This window comes from Hippichthys cyanospilos, chromosome 2 (assembly GCF_059441005.1).
Source record: "Hippichthys cyanospilos isolate Australia breed blue-spotted pipefish chromosome 2, RoL_Hcya_1.0, whole genome shotgun sequence".
In the NCBI taxonomy this organism is placed as follows: Eukaryota; Metazoa; Chordata; class Actinopteri; order Syngnathiformes; family Syngnathidae; genus Hippichthys; species Hippichthys cyanospilos.
The window spans coordinates 12,647,643-12,671,547 of record NC_142370.1 but is presented as its reverse complement, the minus strand read 5'-3'; the positions used below and the strand labels follow the sequence as shown (position 1 = coordinate 12,671,547).

Genomic DNA, 23,905 nt, shown 5'->3' with positions numbered 1-23,905 from the left:
CCCATCTTCTTCAACAGCTGCAGAGCCAGTTGTGAGAAGTTTTCCATGACAATTATTGATCGTCATTATGTCAAGAGAGCATGCCTTTCTTTAATGGTTCTACACCGTCTTTGCAATTGTCTTGGCTGCCATCACTACCTTGAAATATGACGAGATATTGGTCCTCATACTTGCCCATCCCTATGCAGCCTTGCTGGTACCTATCCCAGCTGGCTTCGGACAGTAGGTCGAGGACACCCTGAACTGGTTGCCAGCCAATCGCAGGTCCTTCCATCTTTACTTAAATATTGGTAATGTAGCGTGTCCCGTGTGAGGTTTTCCAAACTTTTTGTTAGACCAGATGGAAACACAGAACAGCCTATTCCACACTCACTCCAAAACCCCTCTTGTCGCCCCGCTCCCACATCATCACCTCCAGACACATCGCTTCAATACAGCGTTTACAATAAACTGAGGGTACGGATGAGTAAATTGAGGGTACAGTTTACTAAACTGAGGGAACGAATTAGTAAACTGAGGGCACAGTTTAGTAGACTGAGCGAACAGATTCCTAAATTGAGGGTACGGATTACCAAACTGAGCATACATAGTGCTTTTATATATATATATATATATATATATATATATATATATATATATATATATATATATATATATATATATATATATATATATATATATATATATATAACCTGGCACCAGACGGGCTTCGTAGAATTTTTTTTCATACCCTGTCACCAGAGGGGCTTCGTAGTTTCTAAGTTTTCGTTGAATTAAAATACCTTTGGTGGAGCGTGATGGGAGTTTTTTTTTTCCTCTCTCTCACAAAACGAGAACTGACCGTGCATTTTAGTGTGCACTACATACTAACACAGTCAAGATGTTAAACGAAAAAAAAATTGATTTATGTTCTTAATTACATCAAACGAATGAGATAATTCACTTGAATACTCAAGATTTTAAGGACTTCTTTAAGGACCTTGAGTTGGAATGAACATGTATTATATGTTAAGATGACTGTATTGTTGTTCCATGATGCAATTAAAATACAACAATAACAAAACAGAAGCGACAAGTTTAAATATTGGGTCATATAATGTTTCGTTTCAATTTCTAAAATTAGATCTGTGACGTCTGGCTGCTGGGAAAACGTTTGGAATCCATAGTCCTCCGCATGAACAGGCGTGACACGCCTTGCGCCGAAAGCAATAGTCCGTTCGTTTCTTCCTAAATAATACATTTAATAATCATCAAACGCTAACAAAACAGTTTGACTGCGATTAACCAATAATCGCCCAAATTTTTAAGTAGGTCGGTCAGCATTCCGACTAGGTTTGGTCAAAACAAAAAATAAGACCCGGGCAACGAACAGGAAGCGAGTAGATTCTCATGGCGCCCGACTAGAAAGAAGCTACATTTACTGCTTACCGATGCCTGTACTATTTTGCGGCGCTACGCTTCGGGACAAGTATCTACTCACAAATACCCGGTAAGGAAAAAATAACAGAGATTTGCTGGGTAGGTCACGTATTTTTATTTCGTTCAGGGAGAGCGTTTGGGCGGTCTGTCGTAGCTTGAGGCCCTCGAGGTCCCCAGTTGAGCTTCCGAGAATGCCTGATGTAAAAAGACGTTCGCCTATTGGAAAATGGCGACGCCGCGCAGGCGGGATCAAGGGCAGCTAGGCCACAAGCTACTGCATGCTAACACACTAAAGTACAGTACTCCAGTTTTGGACCTTGTTTTGACCCAAAAGTGGACTTTGTCGAGTCCTAAAATGTGGTTGGTTGCGTTTATGTCTGACAGCCTTAAAATAAACTTGGAAGTTTCAGTAAAATGTTTGAACAACATTACCCATTAACGTTGTATGCGGTGTAAGTGAAAGAGTACAAGACAGGGAAGGCGAGACACGTTTGGATCCAGGGTGTCGTTAGACTCACAACATATTTCCAAACTATTATTTATTCACTGTGTTATTACCGTTTTTAGCAGCACCTCAAAAATTCACAAATAACTTCCGTTGCAAATGCACCGAAACCCCTTGCAATGTCCATGGTATTGCTCCTTAAATTATCATTGTAATAGCCTGAAAAACATGCTCTCATTAAACTAGTTAGCCATAACAAAACATGTACTTTTTTAATGCGTGTGTGTGTGTGTGTTGGGGGGGGGGGGGGGGGGGGGGTAAAGAACACAAAGTTGTTTTTGTGTTAATACTTAAATATTAGTCTGTTTATTTTGTGATTGAGATCAGTGCTTCTCAACCTTTTTCAGTGACGTACCCATTGTAAAGTTTTTTTTCAGTCAAGTAACCCTGAAACAGCGTAAAGCATTTATGCACAAAAATAAAAGACTGAAAAAGGCTGTCACATCTGTATGAAGCTTAATTTAAAGACATAATGTTTGCATAAGCACCACAATAACACAACGAAACAATACATTGTTTCTTTCATTTACTTAATTCAAATTAGTTTGCTCTTAAATGGACGAAAAAAATGCAGTTCCTGCCACAGCATTAAAAAGAATGAACTTAATTTTGCTGATGTCTGCAGAAGCAGCGTTAAAATCTCACATACTTATTAGAGTGCCTTGGTTACATAAAATGCAGAGCCTGCAAAACACACTCATATATTTAAATAAATATTAAGACTTGTTTGTGCATAGACTGATTGTACTTTCTTGTATAGTGGTGATGGATTCTGAGGAGAATGAAGTGGAAAGCAGCAGCGATGCAGGCCCCTCTGGCATGGAAGAGCCATCTGAAAGTGGCATGGGCATGGAGTCGTCAGAGGCCATGTCAGCTGACAGCAGTGAAGCTGCCTCCTCTCACGTTCAACCACCGGAGTCGGATTGTCATGTGGGACAGAGCTCTGAGGGACTTGTGGTGAGGCATCACTAATGATTTCAACAAAAACAGTGGGGTTATGCACATCTGCCACAAATGTCTGAGGTTCTGGGTTTGAATCTTGGAGTAATATCAATGCAATGCCACACTAAACTCCACAACATTGAGCCTCCTTGAACTTGTTACAATTATGCTGCGCGATGTAGTCTCACACTAAATGAAAATTTTCATTCATTACTCACAAAAAGTTAGGGATATTTGGCTTTCAGGTGAAATTTGTGGAAAATGCACAAAGTTCATGTCACAGTTATATCAGGAAACTAAGACATTTAAGTAGAAGGATGCACTGGAGATTTCCTAATCTCAAAAAATATATTGAGACAAAAGGTAACATGATAGTTACATCACAACAACAAAAAATTCACCGTCTCATCTCGTCATGTGCCCTTGAGCATCAATTACAGTTTGACAACAACGTCTCATTCTGTTCACATGGTAACTTATTGTTTGCTGAGGCATGGTATCCCACTTTTGTGGAAGGTTAGCCCTCAGGTCATTGAGGTTCTAGGGTGCAGAGTTTCGAGCCGCTACATAGAGACTTAGCTTATCCCACAGGTTTTCAATGGAATTCAGCTCCGGAGAAAGTGTAGGCAATTCCATTTGAGGATGTTATTGTAAAATTATGTTATTTAGGTAGTGTGGGCTTGTCTCTATACCATTCTTTAAGTGTAATGCAGTTCTATGCCAACTGGACACCCCTGCCCACACTCAAACACCACCACCACCACCAAAAGCTCGCCTAGTGATAACCGTGGTCGATGCATAGCGCTCTCCCTGACGTATCCGGCCATCATTCGTTCAATGGGAATCAACATTTGTTTTCAAATTAAGAACATATTCATTGTAACATGAGTCAACGTATTGATAAATTGTGTAATTGTGAAACCATTACAAAACATTTTATGTCTTAACTTGTTAAGTTGTAAATGTCGCCCCCCACTATCTGAGAAAGACTTTGTTAGTCTTTCAATTGCCACTGTTAGTGGCACAATTTTCCACATTTTCTAACAAGCAAACCAGAAATAAGACAGATGCTCTTACATAATCTACAGTATCTTTTGCAAATGTATTTCCAAAGTTTAAGATATCAGGCGTAGACTGTATGTTTTCTTTTTTTTTTCTACCCAAAATGCATTGCGTTGAGTAGCTTCGTTGAAAGAATATTTCACATAATTGAAAAAACTTTTGAGAACATCTGTATTCGCTCATTAACCGAGACAACGTCCTAATGATTGACAAGAGGATGTTAAGTATACACTAAGTCTTTTTCTGTTGTTTATACAGGTGAAAGAGTCAGTAAGTCTTAAGTGTTGACCTGTAATCACCTCTATCCTTCTCAAGGTCTTCATCCCAGAGACCAGCTCAAGCACAGATATCCGAGTATCCTCGGTTCACCTCCCAGACTCGTCATCAGTTGCGCAGTCCACCAGTGTTTCCAGTGTCTCTACGGTGACCCAGTCGGTGCTGGTGTCCGAATCGGCCCAAGTGCTCGTTCACTCCAGCGCCACGTCTGAAGGAGCAATGATGGTGTCCGACTCCACTGCCTCGACCTCATCCGACCTGGGCTCAGCCATCGATAAGATCATTGAGTCCACCATCGGTTCTGACATCATGAATGGTTTTTCCATATTTGTGTCTTGCCACTGAATTAAAAAAAAGTGATATTTTGATTGTGAGATAAAGCAAACATTTTGTCACTACGTTTTCCCCATAGGTTGCATAGCTGTAACCAGTGCTGAAGACAGAGACGCAGAACCAACGCAATATCTCATACTACAAGGTCCAGATAATGTTATGTTTTATTAATTTTTTTTTACCACAGATGCCTTCAAGCAAGGGTATCAAAATTCCGTTCTGTAGTCCCAATTTGTGGCTCACCTGTGGCATATACCCTATTTTAACAAGTGTTATTGCTTCTGATGTTTGCTTGTTTGGTCCTGACATCGTTGATTACTGCTTCTCCTCTTCCTCCTCCTAGCATTACCACTGCTACTCCTACTATTTCTAGGTTTTACACTATAGAGAGCTTTTCTAGATTTGCAAATACAAAAAGAAACTAAAATATTAATTGTCTAATCATAGCGCTCGATCAATAATATAGTTACATGGTAAATTGAAATAAGTTTTATTAATTTTCTGCTTCAATTTATTTGTCCTGTTTTGGTTCAACATGAAGATGTGGTTCGTTCAGTAGGAAAAATCTACTCTAGTAGGTTAGAGGTCCACAGGGCCTCAAAATCCAGAAAAATCCTATCACTATAGTCACTATAACACAATTTAGCAATAAGTGTCTTAATGTTCCAATGTATCTGCTCTTAATTTGAAAAGAAAAGTCTACTTTTTTTGTGAGGACATTAAAAATAATTGAATTAGATTAGCCAATACCTGCAGAAACCTGTTAATCTTATATATATTCCCCGAAGTGCCTTCACATACCCCCAGGGTGCACATACCCTCAATTGAGAACCACTGCCTTCTATGATATTGAGCCAGTAAAAAAGTAGGCAAAAAATAACATGCCAATGTTGTTGTCATTGTGGGCCACAGCAAAGTTATCATTTTCTCAGTTGCAAGTGTGAAGCTGTATGTCATAGAAATGGGAATATGGGCTTTATCCATCAAACAACCAAGTTATTTACAGTACATCTACTGTTAGTAAGTCTGGTTTTATCATTTGTGTCGTTTTTAGGTGCTCCTATGGTAGCCCATATGTCATCCTCGGCTTTGTCGGCACTCTCTGAAGGTCCCACGTCCACCTGTCTGGACCAGGGAGACATGCAGAGGAGCCTGGAGCCTGACCAGCCCGATGACCAGCCCGGACATTCTGGCTACCCGGAAGACAGCAGTAGTCAGCCTGATCAGCCCCAACACTCTGACCCCTCGCAGTACATAGACTGTGGTGCAGATGGCCCGGACCAAACAGGGGAGTCCTCACCCTCCTACGCGGAGTGTTCTGAAGAGCCTGACCAGACACGCTCTCAGTCGGGCTTCCCTGACTATAGTGGCGATAACAGTGATCAGGACCTTCCTGGATATGTTGAATGCAGCAGGGCGGATTCAAACCCCACCAGCCAAGGGAACTACGTGGTGGAGTGCAGTGCCGGCTATTTGTGCGCCGTGGACGATGGCGAGCGGCCGCATCATTCACGTGCCTACATCGACAGCAGCGCAGATCACAAGACGCAGACGAGCCGGCAGTACATTGCCACTGATTCTGAGCAACCCGGATGCTCCCGTTACCAGGCAGATGATATAGATGAGCAGAACCAAGATCCCGATCAGCCTCACCAGCAACCGCAGCATTCCTGTTACACGGAGAACAGCAATGGTACAGATGCGTCCCTTTATACTGATGACAGCTCCTCGTCAGACCACCCTGCCGCCGACACAGCAGATTCAGGAAGGGTCCCAGAGCCGGTGGAGTGCAGCGAGAGCCAGCCGGGGCGCTGCATCAGCAGCAGTGGCACCTATGTGCCTCAGACCAAGCCCAGCGTGGCACCGCTTTGTTCAGCCAGCCGGGAAGACCCTTGGCCAGAAGAAGCTGCTCCGAGCCAGGAAGTGGATGCATCGGCTGTGGCTGAAGGCTCCGGAGAACGTCCGCCAAACCTGGCTGAGCTGGAGGAGATGATGGAAGTTGTGATTGTGCAGCAGTTCAAATGCAAAATGTGTCCGTACAAGAGCATCTCCAAAGACACACTGATTAACCACATGAGGGACAAACACTTCAAACCTGCTGGTAAGTTAGCATGGTTGACATTATAATCGATAGAACGATTCACCATGACATCATGATACTGTGATAAGTACCCACTGGAGGTAACAGCTCCGTTGGCAAAATAATAAACAAACCCATCTGTCATTTACAGAAGCATGGAACTGGCAATGAGGAGTAAACATTATTTACTGGCAGACCAATTCGAACGGACTTGTAATTACATTCAGTTGTATTTTCAAGTGTATTTGAACGTAATTCAAAATAAGTTTGAATGTACTTGCAAATAAAGTATGCTCAAACAAAGGCCTTGACTTAAACCCCAAATCAGCAATTACTGTTCACTTACTATTTAACTACTGAATACGGATTCCATGCAAATCATGGCACTTTTGCAAAAAAAAAAAAAAAAAAAAAAGACATGTCCCCATCCATCCATCCATCCATCCATCCATCCATCCATCCATCCATCCATCCATCCATCCATCCCTTTTCCAGAGCAGTTTATGCTCACAAGGGTCGTAGACTAGCAAGTTCCCATCCCAGCTGACTTCAAGCAGTAGGCGGGGAACACCCTGAACTGGTTGCCGGCCAACTGCAGGGCACACTGGGATGAACAACCGTTCACACCTAGCAGCAATATAGTCTGTCCAATATACCTCCCATGCATGTTTTTGGAGTGTGGGAGGAAGCCAAGTCCCTTAATTGTAGTCAGACGTGCTAACCACTCATACACCGCACTGCCCATTTTTAGTTTAAAATCACTCCATTTAATCTTCAGGAGCCCTAGTCATACAGTGGGAAATGGAAGCACAGCAATGGCAGTAACCTTTGAAATCCATCTATGTTGTGTCTGTCATACTAGCTTGCTTATTGTTAAGCAAACTAAGGAGGATTTCTTCAATCCAAGTATGTAAACTCCTTCTGTTTGTGGCATACGAGGATAACAGCAGAGTAACAACAAAGCTGTTGATACACTGGCCTTCATTAACTCGGTACTTAACAGTTAAATGCTCATTAGTCGGCTAAAACGGGCACAAAAACCTCCGCCCTAACAACAATATCCTATGATGTGTGGAGTTTGCATGTTCTCCTTGGGTCACGATTCAAGAGTAGTTCAAATTGTCCTTAGGTGTGGTTTGTTGTTTTTCTTTGTGTGCCTTGTGATTGGCTGGGAACTGTTAGGATAGGCTCAAAGCATTCCCGCGACCCGTCTGTGGATAAGCGGATGGATGATGAATGGATAGACTCTTTTTTATTGTGAAATGCGTTGTGCAATTTTACTAATTCAGTAGCAATTAGTCATTTTTTGAGAATGAGAAAGAAATGTCTATGAATAAAGGCTGTCATTTCAAAGTGGTATATGTTCTGATACTCTTCATGAATATTAAATTGACCACCCCAGTTGTGTGTTCAGGGGGTTTCCAAACAAAGCGCAAACGTGGCCGGCCTCCCAAAAGCGCCAAGCTGGCTCAGCAGGCCAACCAAGTGAAAAAAGAGGTGGTGGCAGAGAGTAGAGCAACACATACAAAGATATCCGCATCTCACCAAGCTCAAGATGAGGAAGACCTGGAAGACCAGTTTCCAGATGCTGGTGCCATTGATGATTCTGAAGGTCAGTATCAGATCAGGAAACCCTCACTTGATAATCATTTTGAGGAGAGAAGCTTGATTCACCCTGGACTGGTCGAACCTTTGATGTCAGAAAATTCACCGGACTGCTGCTTTTTCAATCTTTTGGAGTGTGTATGTGTGATGTTTGCTGTTGATGCCATTTATTTGAAGATATTGTGATCTTTCTGATATAGTCATAAAAAATGACAGTTTAAGCTCTAATCTTGTTCGTTCTCATTTGTTCCACAGAGGACAGTAACTACAACCCAACTGATGAGGACTGCCGCGGAAGACTACCTGCCATTTTGAAAAAACAAACTCCTCCCATCTCTTCCTCCTCTCAAGCTCGTCCTCAGCGTAGAGTTGGCCGTCCAAGGAAATACAACCTTCTTGAAGAAGATGACGGAAGCCAAGGTAGGTGGTTTGTTTCCCAAATGTTTCCCAACTTTGAGCCTAAAATGGCTCTGAGTCAAATCATGTGACTGGAGTCCCCCACTCTGCTCCGAGTAACCCTCCTGTATAAACAGGCTTACAGTGTGTTCATTCATCTCTACAGCGGCAGAGAGTTTAGCAAAGAAGCCGAGAACGAATGCCGATCCGAGCGCCGCGAACGAGGCAAGCTCGTCGGCCTTGGACAATGATGTTAGCGCTCTGGCGGCTGAGAGGGACGAAGTGGATGTGGTGGTCAGCCAGTCCGACTCTGAGAACAAAGACCCCTCGTCCAACTCGCAGCCAGAAGAATTTTATAAGAGGAAACGAGGGCGCCCCTCCAAGTGCTTTCTTCGCAAGAAATACAAGAAGCATTTGAATCGCAAGTGAGTGCCATTTCCAGTCTCTTCCCTTTTTTAAGCTACAAAGCTCATTTTTACAATCCACTCAACAAGGCCCACTCAACAAATCACTTAAAAAAACAAAACAAAACCATTAATTGTCTTGCGATAGAAATTCATTTCCCATAACGTTTCCCCTTTCAGTCGGTACTACAAATCTCTTAAGCCGCTCCTGAGACCCCACAGCTGCTGGATCTGCGGCTCACGCTTCCTCACGCAAGAAGATATGCGCTTCCACGTGGACTCTCACGAGGGAAATGAGCCGGAGCTCTTCAAATGTCTCCAGTGCAATTACCACTGCAAGCGCTGGTCCTCACTCAAGGTCTGAAGGCACCTGATTACATGCACTCACCTCCGTTTGTGGATTGGTAATGCTTCATATGTGCTTGTGTGTGTGTGTGTATTTTGCAGGAACACATGTTCAACCACGAAGGTACGAAGCCATTCAAGTGTGAGAAGTGCAATTACTCGAGTGTCTACAAGAAAGATGTCATTCGTCACTCCGCGGTTCACAACAAAGAAAAGTAGGTTTATCGTTCAATGTGCACCAGGGGTTGGTGAAGTATCCGAGTGTAATGTCCTATAATAAGTGTTGCATGAATTTTGCCGTTTACCCTTATAAATAGTTTTCATTAATTAATTATATATTATTTGTTAATCATATTGTTATAGTATCTTAGCAAATAATCAAATGTAAAAAGAGCAGTGAAATAAACAATTTCCTTCCATTCATCTGGTGTTTTCTATACCGATTATCCCCATTATCCCAGCTGAATAGGCAAAAGGCAGTGTACACCCTGGATGGGTTTCCCACCGATTGCAGGAAATCAGTTTTCTGTACATACTTACATATGATAATTTTGTGTTTCAGTTTATAAAATTAGTGGTTAATTAATGCATAGGAATTGAAAATTGAATTTGGCACCTTGAGAGTATGTTTGCCCACCCCTGGTTTACACTATGCTCCACATGAAAATGTGTTTAACAATTGCTAACATGTATTTATTTTTACATCCACCAGGAAAAAAAAGGCAGATGTGGTAAGTTTTGCCATTCAATGGGACATATGCATTTTTATTATCTTAAAAAGTTTTTTCAGCCAAGTTTATCTAACCAAGTCAAGTCATTTCCAATATTTGATGATTCAAGATGATTCTGTGAAGCATAGAAAAAAAATGTCTTTTTTTGTAATTAATTGTTTATTTATTATGTATTTTGTATAAAATATGTATTTTTTTGAACAACTGGAGAAAAGATCATATAGATCATACCATTTGACAAAATGTTTTCAATTGACCCCTGCAATTTGGGGCCAATTTGAGTCCAGGCCAGTGTGCAGTGCAAAATTCTACATATAATTAACACTGGTTGTTTTTTATGATTTTGATGATTGATTTGATAAAAGGATTTTATCTGTCTGGTCCGCTTGAGGATAGATTTCCTGCATGCGGCCCTAAGCCCAAATGTGTTTGGTATCAATCATGGCTGCGGTGCCCGTGGTAGCGCTGTTGCTCTGCTTACGTGCTTTGTTCTTTGGCTGCTACGTTTAAGGCTTTATTTTGCTCTGCCGCTTAAGTCTAGCTCAGCTGATCATGGTTTAGAAAGTTGTGGTGGGGGTACCAATTACTTTTTTGTAATAAATTAATTAAAACAAAAAAAAAGTAATAAGCCTGATTGGAATACCTAATGGATGAGCAGTCACCCCAAACATGCAGCAAAATACATTTTCCAACCAGTTACGCACACGAGAACATTCCGTTTTTAAACTGGTCAACTTTCTGTCGTTTTGTAAAAGGTGGTGACGAAAAACGAGTTCCCGTGCCCTGTGTGTCACAAAGTTTATCCTATGCAGAAGAGGCTGACTCAGCACTTGAAGACTCACAGCTCCGAGAAGCCACATATGTGTGATAAGGTCTGACTAGCTAAAATGTCCTTCTAGCAATTTGGCAACCCAATCACCATAAGTAAATACAGTGGCCTTAAAGGGACAGTTGGACCTGGTCAGTTTTTTAATGTCCAGTCTGTACGGAACAGGATTAGGGCTAATGGAAAAAAAAAATCATGTCAGGATTCTGATTTAGAATTCTCAAAATACTTAGAATTCTCTAAAGTGAGAATTCTGACTTTATTCTCAAATTTCTGACTTTAACTTTAAAGTCAGGATTTTCACCTTAAAGATGGTGAAAATATACAATTAGAATTCTGACATGAACGTGAGAATTCTGAGAATAAAGAGTCAATGCCAGAATTCAGAATTTAAATAGTGAATTCTGACTTTTCGCTTGAAAGTCATTCTCACTATAAATTCAGTGAGAATGAAATCTGAATTTTGACTTTAAAGTCAGAAATCCCTTTTTAAAGTGAGACTCCACACTTTAAAATCCCAAGTCTGACTTTAATATTTTAATTTGATTATAGTATTTATTTGTAGTTTAAAAACAATTCCTTTAAATATTCTACATTAAAAAACATGACCTGCTCACCTGACAAGAAGCGGTGAGAATTTTGATTTTAAACACAGAATTCGGAAAATAAAGTCAGAATTCTGAACTAAAAGTGAGAATCTTGCTAACAGTTTTTTCTTCACTCATCCTAATTCTAGTCTTCTCTAAATCTTAAAGATATACTGTATGTAACCTGATCTGTTTTTGTTATTCTCTTAGTGTGGCAAATCCTTCAAGAAACGCTATACATTCAAAATGCACCTCCTGACGCACCTTCAGAGTATCGGAGACAGCACGTCAGTAATACACATTTTCTATTGCTTATTCTTTATACAAAAGGCTGATCAAAATTAACTCACTATTGGAAAAATATTTATGTATTAATTTTTCACTCTGCATATACACTACAGTTCGAACATTTGGGATCACCCAGACAATTTATAACAGTATTTCTTTGCATGTATGTACTGCCATTCGAATGTTTGGCAGGAACAGTACATTTTCTTTTCAAATTAAGAGCAAATTAACTGGAATGTGAAACAACTTATTGCTGAACTGGGCAATTATTATTCCTTTACTAAGTGTTGTATGCCTGTGTTTGGTTAAATTTCGGAAGGACAGACATTGTCATTTGTGACAATTTTATGGAACATGAGCCAGGGTGTTCGGACTAACCCAGCTTGTTGTTTTTATCACCAGGTTCAAGTGTGAATTTTGTGAGTATACTTGCAGCAACAAGAAGCTGCTGCTCAACCACCAGCTGTCCCACACCAATGACCGACCCTTCAAGTGCGACTACTGTAAATACACTACCTCAAAAGAAGACTTCCTAGTGTCCCATATGGCCATTAAACATACAGGTCAGTTCAACTTGACAAATATGTTACCTTCGATTAGGTTTGTCAAACTCATTTTAACTTAGGGAGTAAAATTCTCAAATGGGCTGTGCCGGTACAATCATGGTATATAAATTAAAAACATTGAATGTCAATCGTAAGCAGATGTTTGCTATGTCCCAATTCTCTACGAAAAGCGGAGGTCAGCTGTAAACATATTGTTGAAAAAATAAAGATAAATAAAATAAAAACGTATTTTTTGGTCCCCTATGTATCCCTAATCCTAATATAGCACTTTTCTTTAAATTGTGTGAAAATATTGGATATTTTCTATGATATCGTTCCATTTGTTCATAAAATACATGTTTTGTATGGAACACCATTAAATGAGATATAAATAAATAAGTGCAATGAAACACAAATTTCGAGTGTCAGGATAAAGTCCCAATCAAAATACAATGTAAATTTGTCACATAAAACAATTATTGTTCCAAGCACCAAAGGTAGTCATATTCACATCATATCTTATGGTCCATGTACCTCATATGTAAAATGATTGTATTGTGTTTCATGGTTCATACACTTTCAATATAAATACAATGTATGTACATATAAAAAGATCATTGAATACAGATAAAGTTATTGTGCACTTAAACCTGCAGTATTGGCACTTTGGTCCGTGCTCTAAAAAAACAATCCTGTCTGTAGGAGACAAGCCTTTTGCCTGCACCATGTGTCACTTTGGGACCAAACACCGCAAGAATCTTCGGCTTCACGTGCAGTGTCGCCATCCGGAAGCTTTCGATGAGTGGTCCGCTTCTCACCCGGCGACTGAACCCAAGACACGTCGCAAGCCTTTTTTTGCCCTTCAGCACGTAGAGGAGCAAAAACAGCAACACGAGGACGGAGTGCAAGTTGTGCCGACCTCTGTTGTGAGTCCACATACCTGCGTTACACTCGATTTCATGTCATGAGTGAAACAGACAACTGTTTTTGTTTGTGACAGGTTTCAGTGGACCCTACCTCTTTTGAAGCTATTCAAGGGATGGGGAAAGCTTCGGTGTCCCAGGATGCACTGGGAAACACCACCATTATCTATGAACAAGGTTGGGCACGTTGTTGATAAAGCTCAACTCTGGTTTTGCATGTTTTTCCAGAATCAGATCTTAACTTATTTAGTGCATTACCTCTCACTGTCCCTGTTACGCTGACATGAACAAAAAACGGACTGGTCCATTCTTTACGCCCTATCTTCCAAGGAGACATTTTTCTTTGTGTTCACGGTAGTGAACATTTGTTTTGAGTCTGTTTCTGAACTCCTTGGAACTACCCTACTTAATCAGTAGAGGACTTCCGGGCTAATCCAATCATGTCTCGTGTGTGGGGGATATGCAATCCATTTTGCTGCTGTTGTGACAAAATGGAGAATACTACAAGACATATGAATAGGTTGGGTCTTAGGAGGATCATAGACATGTCATATAATTATGATGCCATGTCGAGTGACTTTCTACATGGAAGTTGTGGTCCCGTGCGTTTTCTAAAGCAGTGGTTCTCAATCTACCCCCTGTGAAATATCTTTTCAACCAAGTACCCCTCAACCTGTGCAAAGCATTTTTGAGTTTGTTTGTTTTTCTAAACTTTAGACCATTTCAAACTTTATTTGTACTGGTCCACAAAAAAAAAAAAAAAAAAAAAAAAACAATCTACTTGAAGTGTCGTCTTTTGGATCATCGAAGAAATCTGTTATTAAAAATAATTGCTTAATTATTATTAAATATTTTCCACAAAAATAATCAATATAATGTTTCAGACCTGTTCTCAAAACTAAAAAGTATGAATAAATATTTTTTCCGCAGAAAAATATGAAAGATAAAGTGTCCTGTTTTAGGGTTACTGAAGAAATATTTTCACAAAAATAAATCATGAACTTAATTATCAATACATATTTGTCCCACCAAAAATAATCAACATAAAGGGTCAGACCTGTCCTTAAAAAGAAAATCATTTTAAATAAATCAAATGTCCACAGAAAAAGATTCAACTTATTAACTCTTTTGGGATCATAGTAGATATGTGTTCACAAAAATCAATCATTAATTTGATAGGTAACGAGAGGTGGCACATGACAGGTTGGGGAGAATCTCAGTTTTTACAATTATGAAATTGAATAACCTACTAAACATAACATTTGTTTTATGAACTTATTTGACATTTCAAAAACAATTTTAAATTGTTTCTCAAAATGATTAATTAATGTAAAAATAGTTATTGAATAAGAATGTCATAATCAGTTAATTGTCAATTATCTTGTTGCTAATTGATGGTCAAGCCAGACTCCAGGCCAGCCTGCGAATAGCCAAAATCTGCAAATGATTGATGACCTTTCAGTTGCGTTTCAGGAAAAGCAAAAATGTCTCAAATGAACCCCTAAAGAAATATATTCCCATTCTACAGTTATGATAAAGGTTGTGTTAAAGATGTGCTGAACAATTCAAATTTGCAAAGGAAGAATTGGGAAAAATTGAGAAATTACAGGTAATGGCAAGAAAAATCAATTTTTTTTTTGCTTTAGAAAAAAAATTGACATGACTTGAAATTTTGAGAAAATTAGCGAGATGAACCGTTTAATTTGGAATGGTTTTAATCAGTAAAAAATGTGTGAAAAAAAACAAAATGACATAGTATTGATATTGTGAAAAAAAACTGTTTCAGGGATGAGCAGAAAAGGTCAAAGTTGGAATTGTATAAATTAGTCAGAAATTAAAAAGAGAATGATTTGTGATTTTGAAAATGTGGTTGTCATAGGAGATGAATGTGAATTTTGTGGGTCAAAATAAATGCTGAATATTTGGAAGAGGATGAATTCTGTAATGATGGAAGAAAAGGTCCAGAAGGCTGAAAGTAACTTCATGTTTACGCTGCCTGAAGAGAAAAAAACTGAAAGAAGCGTTTGCTTCCATTCCCCAGCTGAATCCGGTGAGCTCTCTGCACAGAATGCCCTGAGCCTGCTTCTAAATATGAGCAACGCCCGCGAATTGGTCGGAGACGCCTTACAAGTTGGTGAAACGGCTCGAATAGCAACGTCACTCACCAAAATATAAATCCCTCATCAGCATGACACTGGCTGTGCTCCCCAGGTGGCGGTGCTCAAATCTGATGGTAGCACAGAGGTCAAAGCTCTGGAGAAGGAAACGTGGAGCGCCGTGTCGGCGCCGCCGGGCCAGGCCCAGGCCCAGGCCCACAAGGTCGTCACCGTCCACGTATCCGAGAACGGTGACGCGGTTTTGCAGGAGGCCTACCGGGCAGAGGCGGAAGGAATTACTCAGGTCGGCGTGGAAAGCTACGCGGACGAAGGGGAGTTCAGTGTGGTGGAGCAGGTGACTGAGGAAGTTCAAAGCACTGACTGCAGGTGAAAGAATGAATGCAAATGCTGGGTCTTTTCGCGCATGGCTTTATGAGACTTTTTGTTTTTATGCATCTGCTCACGATTGACATGTTGTCTTCTATCTCGAAATCAATTGTACCGGGACAAGCTTTGGAGCATGTAATAAGTGGAAGCCAAGTTCAACAAAATCTGTTTAGATTGACGTTGTGTTCGTTGAATATGAAACAGGCAAAACAAACCAAAAAAAATAAATCTACATGTTCACCAACAATTTTCAGTTTTTACCTATATATTTTTGATTATTTTTTCGTCCTTTCAACTACTTGTACATTTTTTTTTCTTTTTTCAATTCACGCATCCTGGATTTTTTTTTCTTTCTAATTCCACTGTGTAAATGATACTTTTCCCCATTAATTTCCTGACACATTCCACACCAAATTACTTTTACTTTTTGGTGATTCAAATGTCCTTCAATGTTTACCAATGTTTCCATTTTTGAAAATTCAAGATTTTAATCTTAGTTTTTTCTTTTCTTTAATTTCCACACTTTTTTGAACAATTCCAACTTTAAACTATACAACTCATAGATAGTACAGCTGATTTGAAATTAAAAGCAAACGATTCCAGTTGTCTTGCTTTTAGAAGTATTTTTACCGGTTTTGATCAATTCTTATGTTATTAATTTAAACTAAACAGCCCATCCTTGCCATAACATATTTTCAAAATTTCAAAACAAAAGCCAAACATTACAACTGTGAATTATTTATTCGTTCAGCATCTCCATATATCCCCTTTTTTCAACTCGATATCATTTAAAGTCGTTCTTTTATATTACGCGATTCCAAAGCATTCCGCATGCTTCCATCATTTTTCATTCAGCTTTCAGTATTCCAATGCATTTTCCCCAGAAAATTCTCGCTTCATCTTGTTGTGAAGAAAACATTTGGAGCTAACTTTCCCATCAACAACATAACTCAATAATCTTTCAACACAGTTTTATGTCATTTAAATCATGTAAAGATGCATTTCCAAAGTTTTCACAATGTTCAGTTAACCACAGGAACCAACAGGTATCAACAGCTATACATACTATCACAGTGTACTTGTTTGGCACTTATTTGCATCTATTTATTTATTTTCATGCCTCGTATTATAGAATTGTCAGCATACAAATAATCTGATGACAGATTTACCAGGTGAGCAAAATCACTTTTTTTTTTTTTTTTTTTTTTTTTCAGAAACGAGAAGAATGAGGTTCCGGCCGTAGAAGAGTCTGATACGCAAAGCCAGAAAAGTGACAAATTTTACCTAGCTTCTGCTTTGCCGGATGGGGTTCTGCAACAAGTGGAGGTAGCAACATGTCTTTCTTTTTTCTTAAGATGGGTTGGCATCTTACGTATCTCGCGCTGCCGTTCGCTCATAGCTGAGCAGCGACGCGCCCGCCTCTCCTCCCGTGGCGAGCTTGCCCAGCGTCAGTACCAAGAGGTTCTCCTGTCGCATATGCATGGAGTCTTTCCACGGCCGCTCAGACATGGAGAACCACAAGCGGGCGCACGTGGATCCAAACACCTTCAAGTGCCCCGACTGTGACTTCACCTCGGGCTCCTGGCCTGAAGTTAAGGTGGGTACAAAAATGACTTGGAACTCAAAAGCTCAACTGAGTAATTTTGGAGTTGACAGCAGTTAAGGTTCCTTATGGATTTTGGGTACCTGCAAAAGGATAACTTACATAATGAGTATTTTTATTTTATTCTTTAATTTTTTTAATTCAGGATCACATGGGGCTGCACTCGTACCTGCGGCCTCACAAGTGCCCCAGCTGCAGCTTTGCCTCCAAGAACAAGAAGGACCTCCGTAGACATCTGCTGACACACACTAACGAAAAGCCATTTTCTTGCAAACTTTGTGGCCAGAGGTAGGAACAAAATTTTTCATTTTGCTTTGTTGAAACTGTGTATAAATTTTCTGCCCTGCCTTGAATAGTCCAAGGTTTCGTAAGCCTCGGGTCCAAAGCCGCATGTGGCTCTTTCATCTTTCTGCTGTGGTTCTGGGTCATTTTGGGTAACAATGAGTACTTTATCTTCATTTAAATGAAAGTAGTTTGTTTTAGAAATATACTCCACTGAACGGAAATGTTCTGTATGAATTGGTCATATTTTCTCATACAGTACCTACTACTGTTAGCTATTGTTCTTTGTTTTAATAGTATCCCTTCTAACATTCTATCTCTTCTAACATCCCATACTAAAAACTAAATGCATATATAATTCTTGCTGATATTGTATCAATATCTGTATCAGATAACACAGATATTGTTGGAAGAAAAAAATGTTGTGTCATGATACCCTGATTTGTCAATTGATACTGAAGCTATCTGGACGTTGTAACAACATGCAAGGCATACCTGTCGTTTGCGAAAGGTGCTGTAAATGCCTGCTATTCAAACCAAAACGTGCTTTGGATTTTGAATTCTTCAAATTTGGCAACTTTTTGCCAAGATGTCAGCTCTGCACTTCTTGGTATTTTCTCATTCTGTTTTATGATGTGCATGACACTTTATGACTTGGAATGTCTTTCAACTCACAGCTAATAATTTATTGACCTCCTCATGTGTTTCAAAGCATAAATTGACTTTTGATTGGTACTGTAATTATTTTATGTGACTATTACTTTCTAAGTAGATATTTTACATTAAGTGAAAAAGTCGTTCGTTTGATTGGACAGCTGAATTCTTGGCCGAATTCGATAAAATGGTGACAGAACAGATGGTATTTTGGGTTAGTATTTTTTGGGTAGCTGTGAGTATATTATTTAAATGTGATAGTATTCTCAAATAAAAGTAGTAGTTCACGTACTGTTTTCATTATTCAAAAGAAGTTTTGCTCTGTTTTTCCTCCTACTTTTTTCTCCTGATATCAGACGAGCTTTTTCCGCAGCGTCTTGATCCAAAATGATAGAACTAAATGCATTTTTTTCTGCGATTGGCGTCAGAATCATCCTTAAAATCATACTTCCACATATACTAAATAAAGTCAATCGATCTCTTTAGCCGTACCGCATTCCTGTGGTCTGACCCGCACATATTTTTCCAGCTTCAATCGCAACGGTCACCTGAAGTTCCACATAGAGCGTCTCCACACCCAGGAGCAAATCACCACACGCAAGAGCCGGACCGCCGCCTCCCAGCAGACCATCATAGTCAACAATGACGAGGAGGCGCTGGCCACGTTGCAAAGTGCGACTTTACACACGCCAGCAGATTCAAGACTCCAGACAGACGCAACATGATGAAAAGTCACTTTTTAATGTGCCTTTACAGCCCTGCAGGCCCACCAGGCGGTGATCAGTCCAGATCAGCTGCAAGCTCTGGGTCAAGAGCACATCATTGTGGCTCAAGATCATTCCGTCACAGACCAGGTAGCACAAGATGGCGCCCTTGCTAAGTTTTGCGCATCTTATCACGACATCCCGCTTTGTGCCAATCAGGAGGAGGGCACGTACATCCAGCAGATCACCACTATTGATGGACAGACGGTCCAGCACCTCATGACGGGAGACAATCAGGTCACTGAGGTGAGCGCCTGAAGACATACCACGTGACACTGCCAGACTAACAAGGAAGCTGTGTTCGGCAGGAGCGTTCTCTTTTTCTCTCTCCTCGTTCTGTTGCACCCTTCTCCGCCTGTCCCTCTCCCTTTCTTTCTCTCCTTCACTCCTCTCTTGCTTACACCTCTCTCTCCTCTCTCAAATCATCTTTCACTTCTCTTGCTCACGCTCGCTGTCTCTCCTGCACAAATTCTCTTTCTCTGCTCTCTCACTCTCTTTCTCGCTGTCCGTCAGGCCTCTCCCTCGGTCCGCTACAATCTTTCGCTCTAATTCTCTTGCTCTCATCTCTCTCTAATCATCTCTTTCTCCTCTCTCACTCTTTCTCAAATCATCTTTCTCCTCTCTTTCTCAAATCGTCTCTTCCCCCTCTCACACTGTTTCTCTGTCTCCCTCGGCCCTCTCCTCTCTCTGGCTTTCTCTCTCCTTTTTCTTTCTCTTTTATTCCCTTGCTCTCTTTCTCTCTCAAATTGTCTCTTTCTCCTCTTTCACAGGCTTTCTCTTTCCCTCAGTATCTCTCCCCTCTAGCTGTCTCATCCCTTTCTCCTGTCTCATACTGTTTGTCTCTCTCCCTTATCCCTCTCTCTCTCCTTGCAGTTTCTCCTTTGTCTCTCATTCCCTTGCTGACTCACTTTTTCTCTGACTGCACTCTCTGTCCTTTTTCTCACTCTGATTGTCTTGCTCATGCCTCTCTCTCTTAAATCATCTTCTCCCCTCTTGCTCTCTCCCCTCTGTCCCTGGCCCTCTCCTTTTTTTCTCTCTCTCATTCTCTCTTTCTCTCAAATCATCTCTTCTCTCTGACTCTTTCGGTCCTCTCTCTCTCCCCTGTCTCCCGTCTCTCTCTCTCTCTCTCTCTCTCTCTCTCTCACCCCCTCTTCCTCAGTCTCTTTCCTCTCTTTTCCTATCTCCCCCTTCCCTCTCGCTCTTGCTCTACCTCTCTCACTTTCTTTGCCTCTCTCTTGCTGATCTAAAACCTTCAACTTCGTGTGTTGCTCGGCTCGCAGCTCCTCTTGATTAATCTACCGTTCTCGTTAGTTGTTGATTGGTCTTCTTACACAACTAGGATCACAGCAGTTTGTTGTGACCACAACAATGGTAATCTCAATTTTGATAAAACACTCGGGGCTATGTTCAGGTGCAGTACATCATCTCCCAGGATGGGGTGCAGCACTTAATCCCGCAGGAGTATGTTGTGTTGTCAGACGGCAATCACATCCAGGTGAGTATGCAACTGACACTGTGCCGAATGAACATGAGTTTCATGTACTGCTGATGTCCTTCAGATATCAGATGGACAGATCATCCAGTACGAGCATGAAGGAGTCTTTCTACAGGAGCAGCAGGTGATGCCATAAAGCAGGGCCTTCCAATACCATTTTAAGTGGTATTATCTGTAATCGCAATTAACGAATTATGTACAAAACGTATGAATTGTATTTGTAAAACATATTGAATAGACCACAGTGAACATTAGGTTGCAAAATTAACTATTTATTACAAATGGTAATAAAAGCAGCCAAATGTATATAGACATACATACATTTTAACACATTTTCCACATTTTTCACATCCTCCATTTTCCATCATTCATCAGTGATGTAATTAGGAATGATAATTATCTCATAGGAAAAAAATCAGCCATCTCACATAGAGATTTGGCTTGCAGACGTTTTTTTTTATTTATTTTTTTTTTAATCCTGAACTTGAAAAAACAAATATCTTGAAGTATTAAGCATCAAACAAAAACCAGAAGCACCACAGGAGGTTTTACCAACTTCACAACTGCCTCCTTTCTTTTTTAGATGGCAGTCAGCACTGACAGTCCAATTCAGTTCCTCCCCGCTGCCACCTCAGACCAGCAAGACTTGGAGACTGCCGCCCATTCTGCTGTCACAGGTCTGCACTGTGACTGGCATGACTCTTTTATTTACTCCAAGCTATGGCAGCCTGAACCACAACGTTGAGAACATTTGCACACTTTAATGAGATCCAAAAGAAAATCTTGATCAAAAGCAAACTATTAAAATCAAAATACAGATGAAAGCATTGTGACTTTATACAAAGGTTGAAGATTAAAGTGGCTCTTGCTGGAGTTGAAAAAAAAAAAAAGAGTGACTTAAATCTTGTCCCTCTCTTTTTGTAGCGGTGGCAAATGTGGCAGACGTGGCAGCGGTGGCGCAAGCGCAGGTGCAGGAGGTCTACACGGAAGCATCGCCCGAGCAACTACAGCAGCAGCAGCCAGGTGTCCAATATGACATCATCACCTTCACCATTGAGTAGCTCGACTGCACCATCTGCAGTACCTGCTCGGTTCATCTGCCTTTAAAAGAAATAGACATTGTTGCCCCAGGAAAACTTTTGCAAAGTATACAGAGCAGAGTTGTGAATGTTTTCTTTTGAGGGACAAAAGTCAATTTTTTATTTAAGTATTAATTTTTAGAATGCCAACAAATATTTATAGAGAAGGTGTACATAGCTTTTTTCCCCCTTTTTTCTGGTGCATCTGAAGTGTTAAATAAGCTCATCGCTGATACCAAATAAAATATTTCCATTAGATTAAGACATGATTATGAATTGATATGTTATCCCTGATTTAAGAAAATACAAGCTCTATGGAAAAAAAATGACCAAAATAAACTGCAAGGTTTTGTGTTTTAAACAGTTTTTTCTGCAAATTATAAGATTTGTTTGTTGTGATGTCATTAGTTTCTCTCAAAGGTACCTAAAAAAAAAACAAAAAAAAAACGGAATTGCTAATTTTGCAATGGTTTATTTTATTATACTTGTTAAATCCCAAAGACATACTTGTATGTCTTTTCAGAGTCCAGCCATTTTTTTTCCCAGGTACCTATTTATACTTTTTTTTTTCTATCGTTAGGGTAAAAGTGGACCTGAAAATTGCTGCCACTTAATGAGTTTGCCACATTTTTTTCTCCAAAAGCTGTATATCGCTGTATATGCAATCATATTTTCTTTTTCATCTATGTAATAATCTCTGATTAACTGATTTGATCGTCTTACCCCATTGCAATTAAGTGGGAAAGTGAGGTTTTATTTGTTTTTTTTTTAATTTAAATAAGAGGTTTGTACATTAGCTAGCTGCATAAAAATATACAGTAATACCGTAAAATATAAAAAAGCAGTTTAAAGAAATTGAAATAAAAAGATCTCGGGTTTCCGGTGTGCTATTTCTTGACTGCGAAAGAATGAACAAATGGAAAGAATTACTCATTCAGATAGAGACTACTAAAAATGTCCAAAATAGACTTTCCTGAGCTATTTGTCTATGCCAAGAGGACAGACATAGGAGGACATGCATATCTTGAAGATCTGGCCAAGTGTAGCTCTAAATTTCTGACATTTTTACCTTTCTACATGCAAATGTAATGAGCAATATGCTTACATACTATAGACCAGCCCTTCTTGAATGGGTTTTTGATTACCCCTGGGAGTGCATGAAGGCATTTAAGGGTTACGTGAGATTTTAACATGGTTACTGCAGATATCAGCAGATCTGATTAAAAGCCATGTAAAATGAATGTTTTTTTTTATTTTTCAAATGATGAGTAAAGATCATGCATCAATTTATTGCGACGTAGTGACTCCTTTGAAAAATGATGTATGCCTTTATTTGGTTATGTTTCATACAGATGTGCATTGCCCTTGGTGACCCTAATTTTCAGTTGACAAATAAAACAAATGATAAAACACTACTGTATCTTTTAGACTCAAAGGTTTATGGAGTTGTGTGTTCAAGTGTATTCAGCACAATAAATTAGATATAAGACATTATAAAAATGTTATTACTAAAAGCTGTGCTGGCAATCCGATTGGAGAACTTGCATTTTCTTTCCAAGGACAATAGAGAGGAAGAAAAACTAAGAGTGTTCTCATAATATGCAACTTAAAATGAAGCGCCTATTTGGGGTCCTTCTCATATTTGGTGAGTCTCGGACTTTTTTAAAAACTGTTTTCTGTTGTTCTCTGCTTCTTAATGAATGAAACTTGTTCTCCAGACCAGGGGTTCTCAAACTTTTTTCTTTTTTGTTATTTGACTAAAAATGTGGGTGCATTGTCCTCTTTGAAAGCAGAACTCTGGAGTTTCGGTGCCCTTGACACCGTCTCTGTGATCGTCATTGTCGTCGTCGTTGCCTCAGTCGTAGGAGCGCTCTACAGGATCAAATGCAAATACTTTCGGGTATGTTTTTTGGTTTTTTGAGTTTGGTCATGTGATATCCGTAAGCTGAGCCGGGAGCTATTAACTGAGCAACTGGGATGCCATTTTCTGTACACAGCAAGTGGCAAAACGGCTTCCTCCCGAGATGTTAATGTTTTGTCCTCTTGACGATTTCTCAAAATTAGTTATATAGAGCTGCTGCAACTACTGTTTGACCCACAGTGCAAATTAGCATTAGGTAACAACGTCATCGTTAGCATCTGATAGCCTTCATCAAGAGGCTTGCAATATTTGTGGCGTTGACCTTCACCTAAAAATAAACCAACCAGAACGCAAAACCCTTTGAACAAGTTTATGTGACTTTGTGACTCCCCATTTTATTTCAGCTATTTGGACTTG

The 23,905-nt window shown here is 39.9% G+C and overlaps 1 protein-coding gene across 2 annotated transcripts; it reads left to right on the top strand.

Moving 5' to 3' along the window:
• Positions 1-1,273: 1,273 nt before the first annotated feature.
• On the top strand, positions 1,274-23,039 carry LOC148427367 (zinc finger protein 335-like). 2 transcript variants are annotated; one of them, XM_088407727.1, is made up of 28 exons: positions 1,274-1,489; positions 2,685-2,881; positions 4,244-4,520; positions 4,617-4,682; positions 5,592-6,638; positions 8,032-8,229; positions 8,478-8,642; positions 8,785-9,043; positions 9,203-9,380; positions 9,470-9,582; positions 10,080-10,098; positions 10,854-10,970; positions 11,722-11,798; positions 12,202-12,362; positions 13,047-13,270; positions 13,345-13,444; positions 15,309-15,397; positions 15,479-15,750; positions 16,965-17,076; positions 17,150-17,347; positions 17,499-17,641; positions 18,819-18,961; positions 19,046-19,143; positions 19,213-19,299; positions 20,465-20,548; positions 20,613-20,672; positions 21,132-21,225; positions 21,473-23,039. In XM_088407727.1, the coding sequence occupies exons 2-28, from the start codon at positions 2,690-2,692 to the stop codon at positions 21,607-21,609; spliced, it is 4,710 nt and encodes a 1,569-aa protein (XP_088263853.1). In that variant the 5' UTR covers positions 1,274-1,489; positions 2,685-2,689; the 3' UTR covers positions 21,610-23,039. The 2 variants fall into 2 exon arrangements, with proteins under 2 accessions (XP_088263853.1, XP_088263852.1); XM_088407726.1 differs by lacking the exon at positions 1,274-1,489 and adding an exon at positions 1,648-1,713.
• The last annotated feature ends 866 nt before the right edge of the window (positions 23,040-23,905 follow it).